The sequence below is a fragment of the Staurois parvus genome, unplaced genomic scaffold, assembly GCF_062004578.1.
Source record: "Staurois parvus isolate SC_StPar_1 unplaced genomic scaffold, SC_StPar_1.0 ptg000014l, whole genome shotgun sequence".
Taxonomy (NCBI): domain Eukaryota; kingdom Metazoa; phylum Chordata; class Amphibia; order Anura; family Ranidae; genus Staurois; species Staurois parvus.
In genome coordinates, this window is record NW_028317810.1 from 2,683,470 (window position 1) to 2,701,762 (window position 18,293).

General features: G+C 40.9%; 1 protein-coding gene across 2 annotated transcripts in view; it reads right to left on the reverse strand.

Annotated features, from left to right (window-relative positions):
- Positions 1 to 1,034: 1,034 nt before the first annotated feature.
- Positions 1,035 to 18,293, reverse strand: part of SH2B3 (SH2B adaptor protein 3) — a 182,522-nt gene continuing 165,263 nt past the window's right edge. For both annotated transcript variants that reach the window (XM_089676829.1, XM_089676823.1), the window contains one exon: positions 1,035 to 16,683. In XM_089676829.1, coding sequence (XP_089532955.1) covers positions 16,376 to 16,683 — 308 coding nt within the window. In that variant the 3' untranslated portion in view covers positions 1,035 to 16,375. The remainder of the gene's footprint in view (positions 16,684 to 18,293) is intronic.

The window sequence follows — 18,293 nt, forward strand, 5'->3', positions numbered from 1 at the left end:
GCAGGGGGACACATCTGACACTGCAGGATCTGAGTCCCTGGCGGCATAGTGTGTTACTGATGGTAGTCTTTGTTATGTTGGTCCCAGCTCTCTGTAGGTCATTCACTAGGTCCCCCCATGTGGTCCTTGGATTTTTGCTCACTGTTCTTGTGATTATTTTGACCCCACGGGGTGAGATCTTGCGTGGAGCCCCAGATTTCAGGAGATTATCAGTGGTCTTGTACGTCTTCCATTTTCTAATTATTGCTCCCACAGTTGATTTGTTCACACCAAGCTGCTTGCCTATTGCAGATTCAGTCTTTCTTAGCCTGGTGCTGGTCTACAATTTTGTTTCTGGTGTCCTTCGACAGCTCATTGGTCTTCACCATAGTGGAGTTTGGAGTGTGACTGTTTGAGGTTGTGGACATGTGTCTTTTATGATAACAAGTTCAAACAGGTGCCATTGATACAGGTAATGAGTGCAGGACACAGGAGCCTCTTAAAGAAGAAGGTACAGGTCTGTGAGAGCCAGAAGTCTTGCTTGTTTGTAGGTGACCAAATACTTATTTTCGACCATAATTTGCAAATAAATTCTTTCCAAATCAGCCAATGTGATTGTCTGGATTTGTTTTCTCATTTTGTCTCTCATAGTTGAGGTCTACCTATGATGCCAATTACAGGCCTCTCTCATCTTTTTAAGTGGGAGAACTTGCACAATTGGTGGCTGACTAAATCCTTTTTTGCCCCACTGTATATGTAATGAGGATTAACAAAGACACACATGCTTTATAATGGTTCTAAGGGCAGAAGGTTTTTTACCTTAATGCGTTCTATGCATGAAGGTAAAAAAACTTTCTGGGTGCAGCTGCCCCCCTGGAGTAAAAAAAGCCTGGAAAAAACTAATGCAGGGACCTTATCTAAGGAGTGTTAAGTGGCAATATATTAAAACTTTTTTGGGAGGTTTAGATGTGGCTTTTATAATTTTTTATAATTTTTTTGATAAAAAAATTTCAAATTTTTTTTTTATAGTCTCAAACGAAGAAATACAACGCATGTATTATATATAGTTTATTTTCTATACAGATACCAAAAATACTTTGCAGAGAAAGCAAGTTAAGTCTTTTAATATCAGATCTGTACATTCTAGCAAGACACTATTTAAAAAAAATAAGTTACGGGTACAGTACATAACAATATGGACAGAATATCTGCAGAAACTCTATTGTTTTACTTATTCATCATAGTGTAGAAAGTACTAAAATAATGCAGTGACTAATTTATACATTAAGGTGCAATTCACCTGTGTATTTAACCTATTTTGGTCACAGTTGCCAGTCCTATGGTCCATTGAAATGAAAAAAAAGCTGTCCCTTAACAAACAGAAAATGAACAGAATTGTTTCCTTTAGTCATTTATATTATGACTAATGTGTGTCCTGATGCACTGCTTGTGCTGTCAGTGTTCATTTCTTTCTGTGCCCTAAGGAAGACAGCCGTTAGCTGTAGCAATTTGATGTCTGTTTACTGTGAGCTGGTGTGACACACTGCTGGCCTGTCTAGAGTCCTTTCTTCCATTCATGGAACACTGTTCACTAGAAAATACATCCCAGTTGACAGTTTGATCCATAAAATGACTGACCTGCATTGTGTTTATGGGTCAGGTTCAATGTAAAATAATCACATTTTGAACAAAAAAAAAATTGAGACCTCATTTGGCAGACAGAAATTAAAATCTGACCACATGATATACATCTGCCAATATATATGGTCATAACAACAATTTTTGTTTGTCCTCCTCTCAATGGTTAAAGCCGTAGACTCTTCTAGATGAAGCCAGAATTGCATTGGGTAGCCGAATGTTCCCCACATTTTTCATGTTTAGGGCAACCATGGAAAAAATTGGTTTAAAGTTGCCCCTAGATATTAGCCCCCGTTTGCCCCCAATGTCATTAGTTTTTTCCCGCAATCAGGGCTGGTGCTAGACTATTTTGCGCCCTAGGCAAGACCAGCTACTTGCGCCCCCCCCCCAAAAAAAAAAACATTTTAAAACAGTAGAAAATATTAAATCAACAAAACTGCTAAATTTCTTTTAATTTGCAAAAATAAGTGCCATAAGATGCCACCAGCACAACAATTAAAGACAAAATCAGTGTCACGGACGAACTCTATCTGGGGCGGGCAGTGGCAGGGTGGCAGTTGCAGTGAGTGGAGGATGATGGATCCACACTCTGACAGACCCCAGGCTGGAATTCCCCAGGCAATGGGGGGGGGGGAGATAAAACGCTGTGACAGCAAGTAGCCCAGCCCACACACACACAAACACACACACACACACACACACAGGTCAGCAGGCACTAGAAGAGCAGGCTTTAGAATTGTGATGTCATCACTCACTGGCACATTCCACATGTGACATCAGAAACAGACATAACCTTCCTCCACAGGCACAGCTCTGCCTCTGCTGATGAATGGGAAGAGATAGGCTGGAACGCCACAGCGATCAACAGACGCCAGCTGGCTTGCAGTAAGGGACAAAGTCTGAGAGGAACACTGGAAGGAGCGGCAGTTCAGCTGCTACACTGGCCCCAGACAACCAACCTCTTCCTCTGTCCTTTCTTCCTCCCCTCTGCTACCCCTCCCTTCAGCTGGAGGTTCATTCATGACATGGAGAGAGTGCTGGTCTATGCTGCACCCAGGCACCCCTAGGTGGCAGTGCGCCCTAGGTGGCCACCTAGTTTGCCTAGTGGAAGCAGCAGCTCTCCCTGCAATCCATTACTATATTATTCTTGGAAAAACAATCAGTGGCAGAGCTTTGTGAAATCTTCAACTGATGTGTTATGTATATATTTTCATATCCTGAAAATGAAAGCATTAGTTTAAGAATTGCACTTCCAAATCATTAGGCCGCATCTATCAAAGAATTTTAAACACTTTCTGGTGCCAACTTGTGAGATTTTACCTTCTACTCTTCTTGTGCATCACGTTGCTATAGATATTTCTCTGTGTGTGAAGGAATCAAGGTTTCAAACTCACTGATACATTTAAATAATGACAATGTAAGGGTATATGGTCTTTTTAGAAGCCAACACAAAATTCAAATTGTAATTCTAGATTTCAATTGGACCCCAGCTCTGTCATAATTCATTCACTCCATCATCCCTCTACTACTGCTTTTATAATGACAATTTCCATTCTACCACGCAGCTTCCTGTACATAAAACCTATCAAAGAACTTCTCTTATTTGCTCCTTTTTACTCTGTTAAATTTACCATTGCAAGAGTTTTCATGTCTAGTGCAAAATATGCTGGTCATAGTAATCCTTCCAGAACGTCAGTGCTGTCCTGAGTCTGCACTCTGCAGTGTTATCAACTCTCCCCTCTTCACCTTTATAAACTACACATCTCCTATATAAATCAGTGGGAAAGACCATTACCAGAAAAGCCAATAATGTTTTTGTTACAGAACATCTCCCTCCTATGTTATAGAGATGAGAAGGAAGATGTTCTGTAGTCTGAACACACTTCTTGTCCTAAGGTGACAACCCTGCTTCATCAAAGATACAGTACAGTGAGTGAATGATGTCACCTTATGGCAGGATGTGTGTTACTACCAGGTTCACCAAGTGAAACTGGAAAACGGAAAAAAGAAAACTAATGTAGCCACCACATCTATAGACAGGGAAGCTGAAAAACTATTTTTTTGTTTTTGTGTTTATATACACGTTAATGGAAAATTGGTGAACACTCCAAATTGCAGAGTGGGACCCCCTCAGGGTAGCCACAATGGGAGAAGGGGAGCTAAGGTCTTACGTACAGAGATATTTCCACGTGATTCTCCAACACAGTGTTTCCCAAAATGGTCCTTAAGTCCTACCAACAGTACAAATTATCATACAAAGGCAAAGTTGGAGTCAGTAACTAGTCCCTACCTATGTAGACCTATTTTGGCTTATATTCAGGGGAATGCAGCCTTTACAGCTATACAAGAAGACTAAAATACAGGCAACTTCATCGCTTGTCATATTAGCAATGCTACATTCACACTGGTGGCGGAGGAGAGATAACGCCCAACTCAAAATTTACATGGCGCTTAGTGGGATATTCACATTGCTGCATCAGCGATGCTTCGTGGTGCAGCACTTTTAACTTGCCATCGTTGTCGTATGACAAGTAGCACTGCTTGTTAACTTGTCAATGGGATTTTGCCTCAAGCATGTGCCAAATGCACCTATGGTGGTTATGGTGCGGCAATTCAATATAAAATGCCTACTGAGATAGGTAAAATCACCCTGAGCTTCTAAAAACAGGCTTGCAGGAGGTGGCAGTAGTGCCTGTAATCCAGCTGCCAAAAGAAGTCTGAAAAGTGATCCACAGATTGATTTTTAGAGGGTGGTAGTCTGCATCTCATGTAACAGACGCCTACATCTCACAAACATTTTGCCTAGTCTAGGTCTACAAGTCGGGCAAACATTTAAAAAAAAAAAAAAAAAGACCTTTTCTCTAGTTCCAGATATCTTGGGTTAAAAAAGTGAAATGAAATGTAGACCAAGTACAAAGTAAGTGTCTCCTAGTTCTGTTGCTGTGTAACCTGCAGGGGGCACTCTTGCTGCTCTACAAAGGAATGGAGACTTTTCAGCAACTCTTCTTTTTCTATCTAGTGAAATAAAAAGCAGCTGTTCATGGACAGCAATAAGTAAACAGCAACTGGAGGTTTAAACAGGAATTTAAACTTGAAGTTTGAGGAAATGTATTCCACTGTTTCTTGCTGAATGATGTGATCCTACATTATTTTGCAACCCTGGTCACAAATTACTACCATTTCCTCACCAGGCCGGGCCTTAAGGGTTAATAATGTAAAGTTTGCATTACATGTAGTCATACATTAATGTGAACACAAACTATTTATACCCCAATCCTCAGAGTCTAATGCAGTCAGCTATTGGTTATTCTCTTTGCAGCATGCTATAACTTGCCAATCTTTAATGCTTACTGCATGTGAAAAAAGAATTCAGTGTTCATGTGGCTTTATTTAGCAAATGTTACTAATATGAATTTGTTACATGATGTCTGGCAATGGGAGAGATCTAATTCTATTTAGCCTTCAAAAATTAAATCAATATATACACATCAAGCAGGGTAAGGCAGAAACTAAAAACAGCTGGACTTGCTCAATAAAGCGTTTTTACGCCTGGTTCACACTAGTGCCGGCCGTGCGGCCTGCGTTTGCTCAGGAACAGCAGCCCATTCATTTGAATGGGCTGCTGTGCCACGTGTCTCCCTCAAAAAAAGTGCATGCACAAAAATGTGAAACCACATGGTCTTTTTGACTGTGCAGTTTCCCTGCACCTGAGATTGCGCTGTGGGCTGAGATGCGTGGGGATGCCATTCAAAATGAATGTGTCATGTAAGAGCAGCACGATTCGGCTGCGGGTGGTTGCGGGAGCGGGAACCAATATGATTTCCGCACCCGCAACCAGAACCCACAGTGCAGGCTAGTGTGAACCTTCTAAAGTGCAGTCACCCATTGCAACCCCTTTTTGTACTGACCTGACTGCAGCAAAGTGGATTTCACTTGGTTCTGCATGGTACCATTAGCACGTAAAACCCTTTTTCTATTGGATAAAGTCCAGTCTGTATTATTTTATGTGCAATCATAACTAATGCTGGCCATACATGTATAGCTTTTCGGGCGAGAATATTCATACAAAACTTCAATGAATGGACAAATGTCGTTGAAAAATTGTCTTTTGCTTTTAACATCCTATTTTAAAATGAAGTAATTTCTGAACAAAAAAAATGTTGACGTTTCCTTCCTGTCCTTTTGAATTTTCTCATCACTGCGGTTGAAAACTAACATTGATTTGACCCTACTAATGATTGGAAAATCAAACGAATGTTCTTAAAACGAAAATTGTTGAACAAAAATCTATGTGTATGGCCAGCATAAGGGTCCTTAGATAGGCTTACTAATTTGTAGTCCTATCCAAAACAGAAAATTTTAATTCTCCTCTTAAATCAACAGCAAGACCTTTGTTTCAGTGGGACGGAAGTCTAATTCTTTCTGCCCTGACCTAAACAATTCCACCCTCCTTATAGCAATGTATATTTACTGACATCTAATGCCCACGGCTTCTGTTGTTTGTTTACATCCAGCATTGAAAGGCTTCCTCTACTGGTCATGCCTGTGCAGTACAGACCACTAGACCTCTATGGAGCAACCTCCTGGCTGGGAGGCAGATATAGGTGAACCCCTTATAGGTCTATGAGCAACAATATGTAGGTGAGGCCAGGAAAGGGAGCCTTTCACTACTTCACTGCTGGATGTAAACAAAGCCCACAGGTGTCAAATTTTGGTAAGTATACAATTTTGGAGGGGGTGGTGGGATTTTTTTAGGTGATGGCAAAAAAGAATAAGAGCACTTATGCTTTAAGAATTGTATGGTTGCTTTGTAAATTGATTGATAGTTCATTATTAGTACTCTAGCTTTACTAAGATAACAGTCTTTATTATTTTACTAAATCAATGCCAGTGTGTTGATGCATTCCATCTATTTAAGTATGATGCTTCATGTGTGTCTATCTATGTCAATAGCCATACTGATGGCATCTCCAGGGGTTCTAGAGTAGAAATGCCATGTGTGAAGGTGGTGAAGACTATTAAATACTCTACTTCCATATATATATATATATATATATAAAGAGCCAATGTCAACATACCTGCTATCCTGTAAAGCAGGGATGCTCAACCTGTGGCCCTCAGCGCCCTTTTATGTGGCCCTCGACCTCAAACCAGGAAAGCACACTTTTATTATACCCCGAGGGTTTGGTGCACTTTCTGAAAGCGCACCAAACCTACAGGATATAATAGAAGTCTATGGTAAAGCACAGTTAACCCGCAGGAAAGCCGCAGGTGCACTGAGCTACACCTGCAGTGCGGGTAAACTGCAATGCATCAGTGTGAAAGCAGCCTTTTAGGGGGCCCAGGACAGTAAGGGCACATTTACATTTGCAGTTTGGGGGGTGGTAAATCCCCATAGTTGAAACACCACCCCACCGCTGGTGTAGCGCCAGGGGTTGCAATGGTGACCCGGCCACATGCTCCAGGGGGCCCACGCGGCACATTCTGTTTTACACTTGACAGGAGGGGCAGGTGGGCGTGGCATATATAAGAAATGCCCCCTTCCATTTTCCTCTTGCAACCACTAAAAGCCAATTTCCCCTCTTCTCCCTCCCATCGGCACTCAGTGGCTGCAAGAGGAAATTGTTCATTATGCTAATCAAAATACAAAATTCTAAATTCTGTACCATTCATTTCATTGTGGCCCGCTACCGGTTGTCAAATTGTGGCCCTCACTCTTCAAAAGGTTGAGCACCCCTGCCGTAAAGAATTTCTTAAAGCCTTCAACAGCTGATTGCAGAGCTCTATTCACCAACATGATAGGCAGCAGTTACCAAAAGACAGAACCAAGGCCAAAGATCAGAAGACCACAAATGGAATTTTTTGCACAGTCAGACCTGAGCTTACATAGTGTTGCTGACAGTAACCACTGTCCCATCACTGACATGAACAGACATCTGCAGACAGACACTGATGGTTGTCCAAGTCTGTGCAGGAAATCTGGCTCTTCCTTCTAGTAGAAGAGTTCCCTTCTAGTTTATAGCAGAAAGAATGTTAAATTTAAACATACTATCGATCATTGAGGTATCTCTGAAGGAGACATACACAAATGTTTCCAGGTCTCAGAGATAGCTGGAATTTTACTATACTGATACAGTTAGTGCTACATGGGAACAGGGAAGACATTCTGAAAGTCCACGTAGCAGTGAAAACGTGTCACTCAGCTAAAGGTATACAATAAAATGCATTTAGCTTCCTGAACTCATAAATATTTGTGGAAATGTTTGACAAAGTGTATACTGTTTAGCTTGGTGTTCTGGATTTCTTAATGGCCCAACAAGTCAGCCCACAAATGATAATGCAAACATCTCATATTTTCTGCAATGGTTAGTCTAGATACTTTCTTCCTTATAAGAGAAAATAGACCCGTCTCAAACAGGATGTTTTCCTTTATGCACTTGATACATGGACAACTTCTTGAGGCTGACACTAACCAGACTAGCCAGGTTTGGACACATTTGCAAGACAAATGTATGGATAGTTCTGCTATACAAACACTGCCTTTCAGTCATTTCACTTTAAAGCATCTTTCATTGCTGTTCTTTCAAACACGCACAGAGGGAAAGTTACTAAGCCTGGAGCAGATAGAATCTGGAGCAGCTGTGCATGGCCACCAATCAGCTATTAGCTTTCATTTTCAAAGCTTAACTGGGCAAGCTGAAGCTAGAAGCTGATGGGTGGCCATACACAGCTGCTCCTGTTTTAGTAAATTCCCCCCACATTTGGAGCACTGACACAGCCTCCTACATTATTACTGGTTTTATGGTGTGGATACAATGCGGCAACCAATGCAATGGCTGCTTTCACCATTTGGTTGCATTGGCTCAGCTTGGCTAAGGGAGGCAGATGTATGAAGATGGTGGGAAAGGAAGGTACAAGTACTAAGAACTACCAGCATAATGCAGCTGTGAAAATCACTCAGCTGTTGAAGTGACTATAAGAGAAGCTGATATCAGACAGGTGCATTGCAGGGTACATATCCTTTCCATGGGGCACAAATTATTCTGCTCTTGAGCTTTCTGCTTTTATACTTAAAGACTAGATTTAGATAGAGTGGGGAAGCGTTTAAATATCTGTCAAGTTTCTGTATTCTGTCCCTGACCAAATTGGAGATTTTTTTCACTTCCTGTCCTTGTGACAACAAGACAAGAAATGTGAGGAGCTGTTGTCACCAGGACAGCAGTAAAACATCATAGATGTCATTCTTTCTCACTTTACTGTGTATTTAGATTTTTTTTTTTTTCTGCGTCATCACCCTTCCTCACTTTGACAACTTAGTTTGCCTGTGTCCCTATTGGAGAGGCTTCTTGTTTGTTTCTTTCCAGGCAGGAAATGATGTAATATCTCCCTAAGAGGGACACAGACAGCAATGAAACTTCGGCAGAGGCTCTAAACCTTCTCGCTCTATTCCAAAAGAAAATAAAAAGTTTTGGTTGGGGTTGTGCTGAAGTCCATTGGACTGGACAGAGCCAATTGCTTTGTGTATTTTAAGCCTAGTCCTATAGGGTGTTTATCTCTTTAACACTTGTTGAGAATCATTTGCAGCACATTGGCAGAAGTGTGCTGTAAATGAGAGAAGGTAGGTGCTAACAAGTGGGTATATCCCTCAGCAGAAAGGACAAGTAGTCACCCAGTAGCCCAAGGGTTTGGGGCTTCTAATCAGAAAGGTGGTGAGAAGCTCTAGGGTACAGTATTTTGTAACTTATAGTAAAAAGTGTGAGTCATGTTGGAGGGGCACTTTTATTAACAATATGCTTTGTTTTAGTACACATTTATGATAAACTCTGTGTTGCTTCTTAGTTATATGATTCATGGTTCTATCACAGGAGCAGCTGAAACTCCCATCTATTTATATGTGGCAGGTCCACGGAGCTCAGGATGCTAATATGGTATTGCACACATTTGCCATTATGTAGCCAAAGTGTTGATATCAGCTTGTGGCATAACTGAGCTGTGTGGTTGTGCAGCTGAAATATTTTTTATTTTTCAGTTTCACAATCATTTGCATGCAGTCTGAACTATGAGACTGACCTAAAACCAAAACACTTTCCTGTATGGGCCCAACTACAAATGTGATTTTCTTTTTACTGTGGTGCCATCTTTGACAAGCAATGGTAGAATCTTCCATTACTGATTACTGCCTCTGTGATAATGGCCACCCATCAGACCCACTTCACAGCAGCCAACATATATAAGATCATCAGATGTTAGTAGTATATCACAAATAGTGATGAGCTCAGTCATGTTTGGACTAGGATTCAAACACCCATATGCAAGCCTGCCAGTAAGCAGTCACCTGTATGGGCCAATCATCTGTGGCCAGGGCATTCCTAGCCTTACAGCTACACATACACAAAGGGAGTCTATATAGGTGAATGTAGGGTGGGAAATGCTCTGCCTGTAGATGATTGACTTGTACAGGTCACAGCTTCCTGGCAGGCTACCATATGTGGGTTTAGATCCTAGTCTAAACACCGATCACAAAGTATTATATCTTCTGACTTGTCCTATGTCGGTTAAGTGAACAGATACTAATTGTACCACAGTACAGTTATACATGTCATGTTGGAGGGGCCATGTGATCCATGTGCAGTTGGTGATCATTCAATATAAAAGGAACACCAGGCAAGGTTGCTCTGCCCCAATTACTCCAAGAAGACCCTCAATTGGACCACTAGAACAAATGCTACACAAGAACCTTAAGCAATGATGGCTTTGCATTTTTTATAACAAAAATACTACACATCCCTGTTTGAAATCTGCCCAACACTGAAAATTGTTATGCTAGGCCTAAAACAACTACTCTGCTTTTAACGAAAAGGAATATACATCTTAAAATGAGAAGCTCCATGAAGATAAAGATTTAAAAGTCTCCGTGTGGCTTTTGGCATTTAAAAACAGCGTACACTATAAAAATAAGACTGAATTGTGAAAAAGGTGGGTGTTTTCTGAACTAATACCAGTGATAAGTTATATACAGTAGGCAATTTACATATAATCAGTGCTCGGTAGATAGTCTCAGCATGCTGTAGTTGTAAAGGTTTTTGGCTCTGCTGCCCAAACAATACTTCTGAAGAAGCTGCAGAGCTGAAGAGGTTAAGAAAATGAAAAGAGAAGTCACATTCTGGACTATTTAATGCAGACGAGACTGTTGCTTAAACATGTATGTGAGATGACTGACTATTAGTGTTTGAAATGATCTATTTTCATTAGCACAGCTGGATGTTATACTGTGGCCTGCCAAGAAAATCTCTCAGAAATGTGTGCGGTTACTTCCTCTTCCGATTGCAATTTTACAGCCAAAACCAACAAGAATTTAAAGAAAAAAAACAGCCAGGAGGACCCGATGTGTTGTGAGATGCTGAAGAGCATAAATTGATTTCTAGAAAGTTTTCTCTGCCACTCTCTATTCACACACTGAATCCTTCTCTCTAAACAAAGTATTGTAAATTATCACAGATGTATATTTACAAGAAAATTCATGGTGTCACTGAAAAGTCATCTGTGCTGTCACATTAAAAGGAACATGGAGGTCCCTCTATCTAGAAATGCTAGTGCCATCATCATTGTTGGCCCTCAGATTTCAATACTAAGAAATCTAAGGATCTAGAACAAGTATGCAAAAAAGGACTTTACTTTGAATTAACTAAATCTGCATCTTTCTAAGTCAGGGGATCAGTAATGAGGTATTTCATGATGACAGGTATAGGGAAAGTAGACCCAGATGAGTACAATCTAACAGAGGCTCACTTAAAAGGTAACACAGTACTAAATGTTCAGTATTGTGTAGAAGATGTTTCTCTGACAGTTTCTAAACCAGAATTTAGGTCAGTGTTTCCCAACAGCCTTAAAGATCCCTTTACAGGCAGGGTAGCTTTAAAGGAAACCTCTACTGTGATAAATATATTGGTTCTGAATGCTGAACTCTTCTGAAACTATTGGTTACCTGGCTGATTCAATAATATCAATTCTTTCTGTATCAGGGCCTGGAGATTAGGGGTTCTGACTTCACCCAAGTGGCTGCATGTGGGTTTCTTGTCTCAAGTACTGAAGCAAAAGACAGCCTGGCAACTAGCATTTTCAGAATGAGATGAGAAATGTTTTCCTACAGATTTCTCCAGCCTACAGGTTTTTGCTACCTGGCTCAAGCTTACATACTCCAACTTGCAGGTGTATTTTGCATTCTGCCATTTGGAATGGAGATATGTTCAACGCTCTGGAAGGTCTGCATTGATATAGACCATATTTTTAAAAAGTGCTGGCTTATATCGGGTTAGAGCAGAACTAAAGTAAAACTTTTTTTTCCATTATGGATAGAGTAAGGGAGGGAGAGCTATAATCCTTGTCTGTTTATTTTTGCCATTTGTGTCCCTTTGGAGAGATTTCCCATCATCTCTTGTCCCATAGCCAAAAAGAGGAAGAGGAAATCACTCTAAAGTGAGGGAATCCTTGGTCCGAACTATTGTCCCTGTTGGAAGATTCTCCTCTTTTACTGTTCTAGGGACTTCCCAAAATTTGGAATTTTCATTTGCTTTCAGTGATAACAGTAAAAAGGACAAAAAGGGTGATTCTCTCTAATAGTGACACTGAGAACAATGAAAACCTGACAGGTGTCTACTCGATCCAAAACAAAAATAAAAGTATTGCCTTTATTTATGCTTTAAGTTCAAAATGTATGCCTCCCTGTGGAAGTATCTCTGTTATCTACAGGTTACACTTTTACTGAATTCTAGGAGTAGAGCTATCACTAGACTTCAGATGCTGGCTCTTCAGGTCTCAGATGCAGAATCTGCACATCTGTATGCAACCCGTCTGCCCGCCCCTCCTCTCTTAGTGTCCAATCACGAAGCACTTTTTATTCTGTGAACCCATTCACAAAATTCAAAGTATTATGCGAATGGACAGCAGAGGGGAGGGGAAGGCAGAGTTGATGCTGTATGAAAAAGCAGCATTGGTCCTGTTAGACTGCCAGGAGTATAGCGATTGGAAACACCAGGGATGCATTCATGACATGGCATATACCTTGTTAGACTTGACCCAATGTAAGCAAGCACTTTCTAAAAAGTGTCTGTATTCCTGGAGTTCTGCTTTAAACTTCACTTTTATACTGCATGTGCTTTAAATTGGACCAAGAATATTTGGGGGAAGGTGATAAAAGAGAATGTCCTCTATATAACAAAGGGTCCTCTGGCTTCTTAAAACCACCCAGGGCTACAATGTGAGTAAGCTCCTTTACAGCATCACAATCCATTAAGGGTTACAAATGACCCTAAAACAGCTTTGTGTATGGACATTTCAATTATCACGGAATCAAAAATCAAATACATTTAAAGCTTGTATAAATATTCCAATACAGGCTTGGATATGAGATTTAATCACTTCTGAGCTGCATTAAGCTACATTTGACTTGTATGGACAGAAAACACAGTTCTGATGTAAACAAATGCCTAAATGCACAGTCCCCTAGCATATTTAGTTCTGAAAAATAAAAACAACTGAGCTCCTGTGTGGAAGTGCAGAAATATGAACTGTTTGTGCTCATGTAGGACAAAAGACTGGATTGAAATTAGGAAGAACTAGTCACCCACACAAGGTTACACACAATTTAGTGGGCTGAAATGACACCCATACAATTAGCCAATTTGGTGATATGACTGGAACTGTCCAGGGGGTTGGTCCAGGAGATTGTTGGGCTATATTCACAGGTGATGAGATGAAGATAGTTTCCTACATTCAGAGGCAGCTAAAAACCACCTCTGGATGCAACAACACTCTGTGCTATGGTCACATACCAACTAGCCAGTAAGCTGTGGGCAGTTTGTATGTGGCCATATCTTCAGCAGAAACGTGGACTCTGTATGCACGCTGGCTGTGTCCAGGGTTGGTTAGATGAGCTCAGATGAGCGGTTACATACAACCAGCGGTGGCATTGGCCATTGATTTATACACAGAACAAATCTGATAGCTGTCGCTGACAGCATGTTCAGGCAGCATTTACAACAGCTGGCCAGAATCTACCGAATCTTACCAACACCTATCCCTAACTGCCACTTACAAAATATCTATTTCCACTTTGTGAAAAAGTCAGTGCTAGGACAAGGTCTTCTCTTGCAGCCGTGGCAAAAAGGCCAAAGTCCACTCCTCCCCCTTATCCATTTTGATTTACTTCAGCAACATAGGTTGCAAGTTCTGCTCTTTTTGTGCCCCCCCCCTCCTGCTGAATCACCCAAGGTGGCCACGGTTTCCACCTACCCCTGCTTTACTCTGGTGCTGGTTTTCTCTCATTTCAAATCAGAACACATGACATACACATGGCTAAGCACAACCAACAACGTACTGCATGTCCATTTACACATAGGTGTGTTCCACCTAGACTAAAACAAATGTATTCTCTACTTCATAGGGGTACATAGATGCAACTTATAATAGTGTAGGCATTTGCCACAAAGCAGTTTCTAATTATTGTGAATAGGACAGGTTTGACCAAGGACTGGCTTAGCACTGTGTATCTGTGATCCATACATACTCATATACTGTTGCTAAGAAGTTAGATACTGGAGGTTTCAGGCAGTGCGGTATTTGAATTTTATACACACAATTTTCCATGTTGCATGTATAATAAACGACATTCATTATCTGAGGTGTTCTTTACAATATGCAAACTCTACATCATTTTCTATATTCTCAGCATACATTCTTTTCTGTACATCTGTCAGATGGATAGAAATAAAAAAAGTTTTGTGTAAGAAATGTACTATGAAACAGACTTGCTGCATTTAAAACAATGCAGAGAGACATGGTGCTTATGTCAGATACTAAAAGTTGGAGCGACTCTCCTAATACCCGTTCTACCCCATGGTTAGCCTGCTTGTGGCACTTGTGACATTGTTATAGTTGAAAATGCTGCATCTCCAAGTGCTGACCTCAGCAGCCATAGGCCTCGAACACCTGGTAGTGGTGGATTAGATCTCTTTATGTCAAGACTTTGTGCGTTCACTGCATTATGTCAGCATTATGGACATACTGTAATGACTCAGGTGCCAATCACAGCACACTTATAAAATGGCATTGAGTAGTGCCAAATGTGTCAGCAAGTGACTCTCTGGGGTGCAGGTAGCATATAGTGAACACAGGTTCGATCTAGTGGAGGAACCATTATCCATCACTAGCAGTGAGTAGAAGGCCTAACTTAACATGCAGCTCGTGATGTTACTGTCCATGTTGGAAGCTCATGAGAAATTCCTGAATGACAATGCAACCAGTGGTTCAAGAGTCCATGATCAAGTAATCCTTCAGGCACCAGTAAGATTGTTTGATTTCAGGGATGCATCTTAACGCTCAGTGCACCTCAATGCTGTAGACACAACTTATTTCTATAGTAGTTGCAGGTTGCAAACGATTAAGATCTCTTATTCCTAAATGCTACTACTTTAGTGCAATAACCCATAGCAAACAGATAATCCATCCTACATTGATCTGGCTTTAGCACAGTGAATGTTTACTGGTTGCCACAGGGTACTGCCCATAAGAATTACACAGAATAAGAACTCTTCATTGGTGTAGGCCAGAACGTTCCAGTGTGTAATTCCCCCTTTTACATTGAATGTACTGATGCTCTGGGCTTTTCTGTGTGTGCCTTACAGCTGGAAGAAGTACATGCAGGCTCTTTGCACTGACAAGTGGCTACAACATTGATCTATAGACAGAGACTTTCCCCATTGACCAACGTTCATAGGGGCTTGGTGTCTTTTGAGTAGCAAAGTAAATGATATGGTTGTTCTGTTCAGTTGCTGAGCAGTAATCTCTACCTTACCTGCAGTCATGGAGGCTTACAAGTTACAGATAAGTAAATCCTTGAGACCAGGTTGTGCAAATAAACAGTTAATGTCAGGGCCCAGCTACAGTGGTGTTAGTGCCCTGTGATTGCTTGGCTGCTGCATGGGTCCTGCTGACACATATCCTCTGTAATTATTGTCCCATGCAGCCATTGTATGCAACTAATTCAATGCACTAACCCCAGAGTAGCCAGCCTAAGGCACATTTAAATATCCAATTAGTCACAGATTTTTGTTTCAAAGAGTATACTAAAAATATGATATCTCTCTTTTTTCAGTGGCTGCTTAAACAACATCCTGGCTGCACTTTTATGCCCTGACAAAAAATAAATCTATTATAATAAGGAAGTGCTATGCAGTTTTGTATCAGTCAGCGCCTGATAATACTAAGCAGGCTATAGATAGACATACTAAGGACAGCGATGCAGCTATCTGTTGTGCTTCAAACAGTAATAACACTGACATACTGATGATGGCGCAGCCCCAGGAACAGGCCACTAGTTGAACAGTCCTGGTCTTTATCAAATACATGTAACATGGAAGAATGTCACCACTCCATCCAGTTCATAGCATTGGAGTAGAACGCCTATAAGTAATTACCTTTTGTAAACAGTAAACAGGAAAACAAGCTCATAAATTGCTCACAACGTAACCCTTCACTGCCTCCAGGGCCATCCTAGGCCTAGTGTGCAGGAGAAAGAAGGGCCCTTTAACAGGCCTAATACAATAACACCCAGAGGGGATGTACACTTTTACTCATCCCTGCACTATAATAATAAAACAGAAACAGGTTAAACTCTTGGCTTGTTTGCATGTGTTAAGGCTTTTGTGACTGTAGAAAAGTAAACGTGTCAGTTCAGCATGTACAGCACACTACCGCATTGTCATAGAGGTGTGTAAGGATTGTCTATTGCCCGTATGTGGCCCCTTGAGGAAGAATCCATTTCGTAGTCAGATTCCCTCTGACGGCTTGTTTGGGCCCTGCTGGACTCACTCAGCAAAAAGTTCCGGGCCAGTTCTTCTGGAGGGGGTACCAAATGGAAGATCTGTTCAGAGTAGGAGCTGGGATGAAGATCGTCTGTGAAGGGGTGTTGCCCCAAGTTGGCCTGTGGGGAATGCAAGATGCTACGCTCTGAACTTGACCTCTGGATTGGCAATGGGAACAGTAATGTGCTGACTGTAGGGTTCTGGTCTGAAAGAAAGGAAGAAAGGGTTAACTAGCAAGCAATTATTGGCTTAACTGTCATTATGAAAATAAAAGTTTGTAGAAACCATTTTCCAGTTTTAATTAGACCTTACATTTTTGTTAGATTAACATTTAATATGTCAATGTGCAGCTGGGGAGGAAAGCTTAATTTTGTTATATTGGGTCATTCAAGGTAATGTTCAGCTTCAGTAAAAGAGGAAGAAAGTATCTCCCAGCAATAAATTGAGACAATGTATCCAGCAAACAGCACAGATATTGGCACATAGTTACAAACAGAGGGTAAATTTATATATACAGTTGTGTTCAAAATAATAGCAGTGTGGTGAAAAAAGTGAATAAAGCTCAAAATCCTTCTAATAGCTTTTATTTCCATACACACAATTGCATTGGGAACACTACACATTCTATTCCAAATCAAAACATGAAGAAAAATATATCAAATTTGTGTTGTTCCTCTAAAAAAAATGAAGAAAAGTGAATATTAGACTGCTCAAAAAAATAGCAGTGTTTGTATTCTTCTTTATAAACTCAAACATTCACTATATAAACTGAAAAATGTTTGAAGATTTTGCTTTTCTTTGAATCACTTAATGAATATTTAGTTGTATAAGCACTGTTTCTGAGCACTGCTGTACATCTGTGTTGCATGGAGTCACCCAACTTCTGGCACCTGTGAACAGGTATTCCAGCCCAGGATGATTGGACTACATTCCACAGTTCTTCTCCATTTCTTGGTTTTGCCTCAGAAACTGCATTTTTGATGTCACCCCACAAGTTTTCTATTGGATTAAGATCCGGGGATTGGGCTGGCCACTCCATAACGTCAAACTTGTTGGTCTGGAACCAAGATGTTGCACGTTTACTGGTGTGTTTGGGGTCGTTGTCTTGTTGGAACACCCATTTCAAGAGCATTTCCTCTTCAGCATAAGGCAGCATGACCTCTTCAAGTATTCTGATGTATTCAAACTGATCCATGATCCCTGGTATGCGATAAATAGGTCCAACACCGTAGTATGAGAAACATCCCCATATCATGATGCTTGCGCAACCATGCTTCACTGTCTTCACAGTGTACTGTGGCTTGAATTCAGTGTTTGGGGGTAATCTGACAAACTGTCTCCGGCCACTAGACCCAAAAAGAACAATCTTACTTTCATCAGTCCACAAAATGTTGCGCCATTTCTCTTTAGGCCAGTCAATGTGCTCTTTGGCAAATTGTCACCTCTTCAGCACGTCTTTTTTTTCAACAGTGGGACTTTGCGGGGGCTTCTTGCAGATAGCTTGGCTTCACATAGGCGTCTTCTAATTGTAACAGTACTCACAGGTAACTTTACACCTTCTTTGATCTTCCTGGAGCTGATTGTTGGCTGAGTCCTTGCCATTTTGGCTATTCTATCCATTCGAATGGTAGTTTTTCGCTTTCTTCCACGTCTTTCAGGTTTTGGTTGCCATTTTAAAGCATTTGCGATCATTTTAGCTGAGCAGCCTATCATTTTCTGCACTTCTTTATATGTTTTCCCCTCTCCAATCAACTTTTTAAGGTACACTGTTCTTCTGAACAATGTCTGGAACAACCCATTTTCCTCAGAATTTCA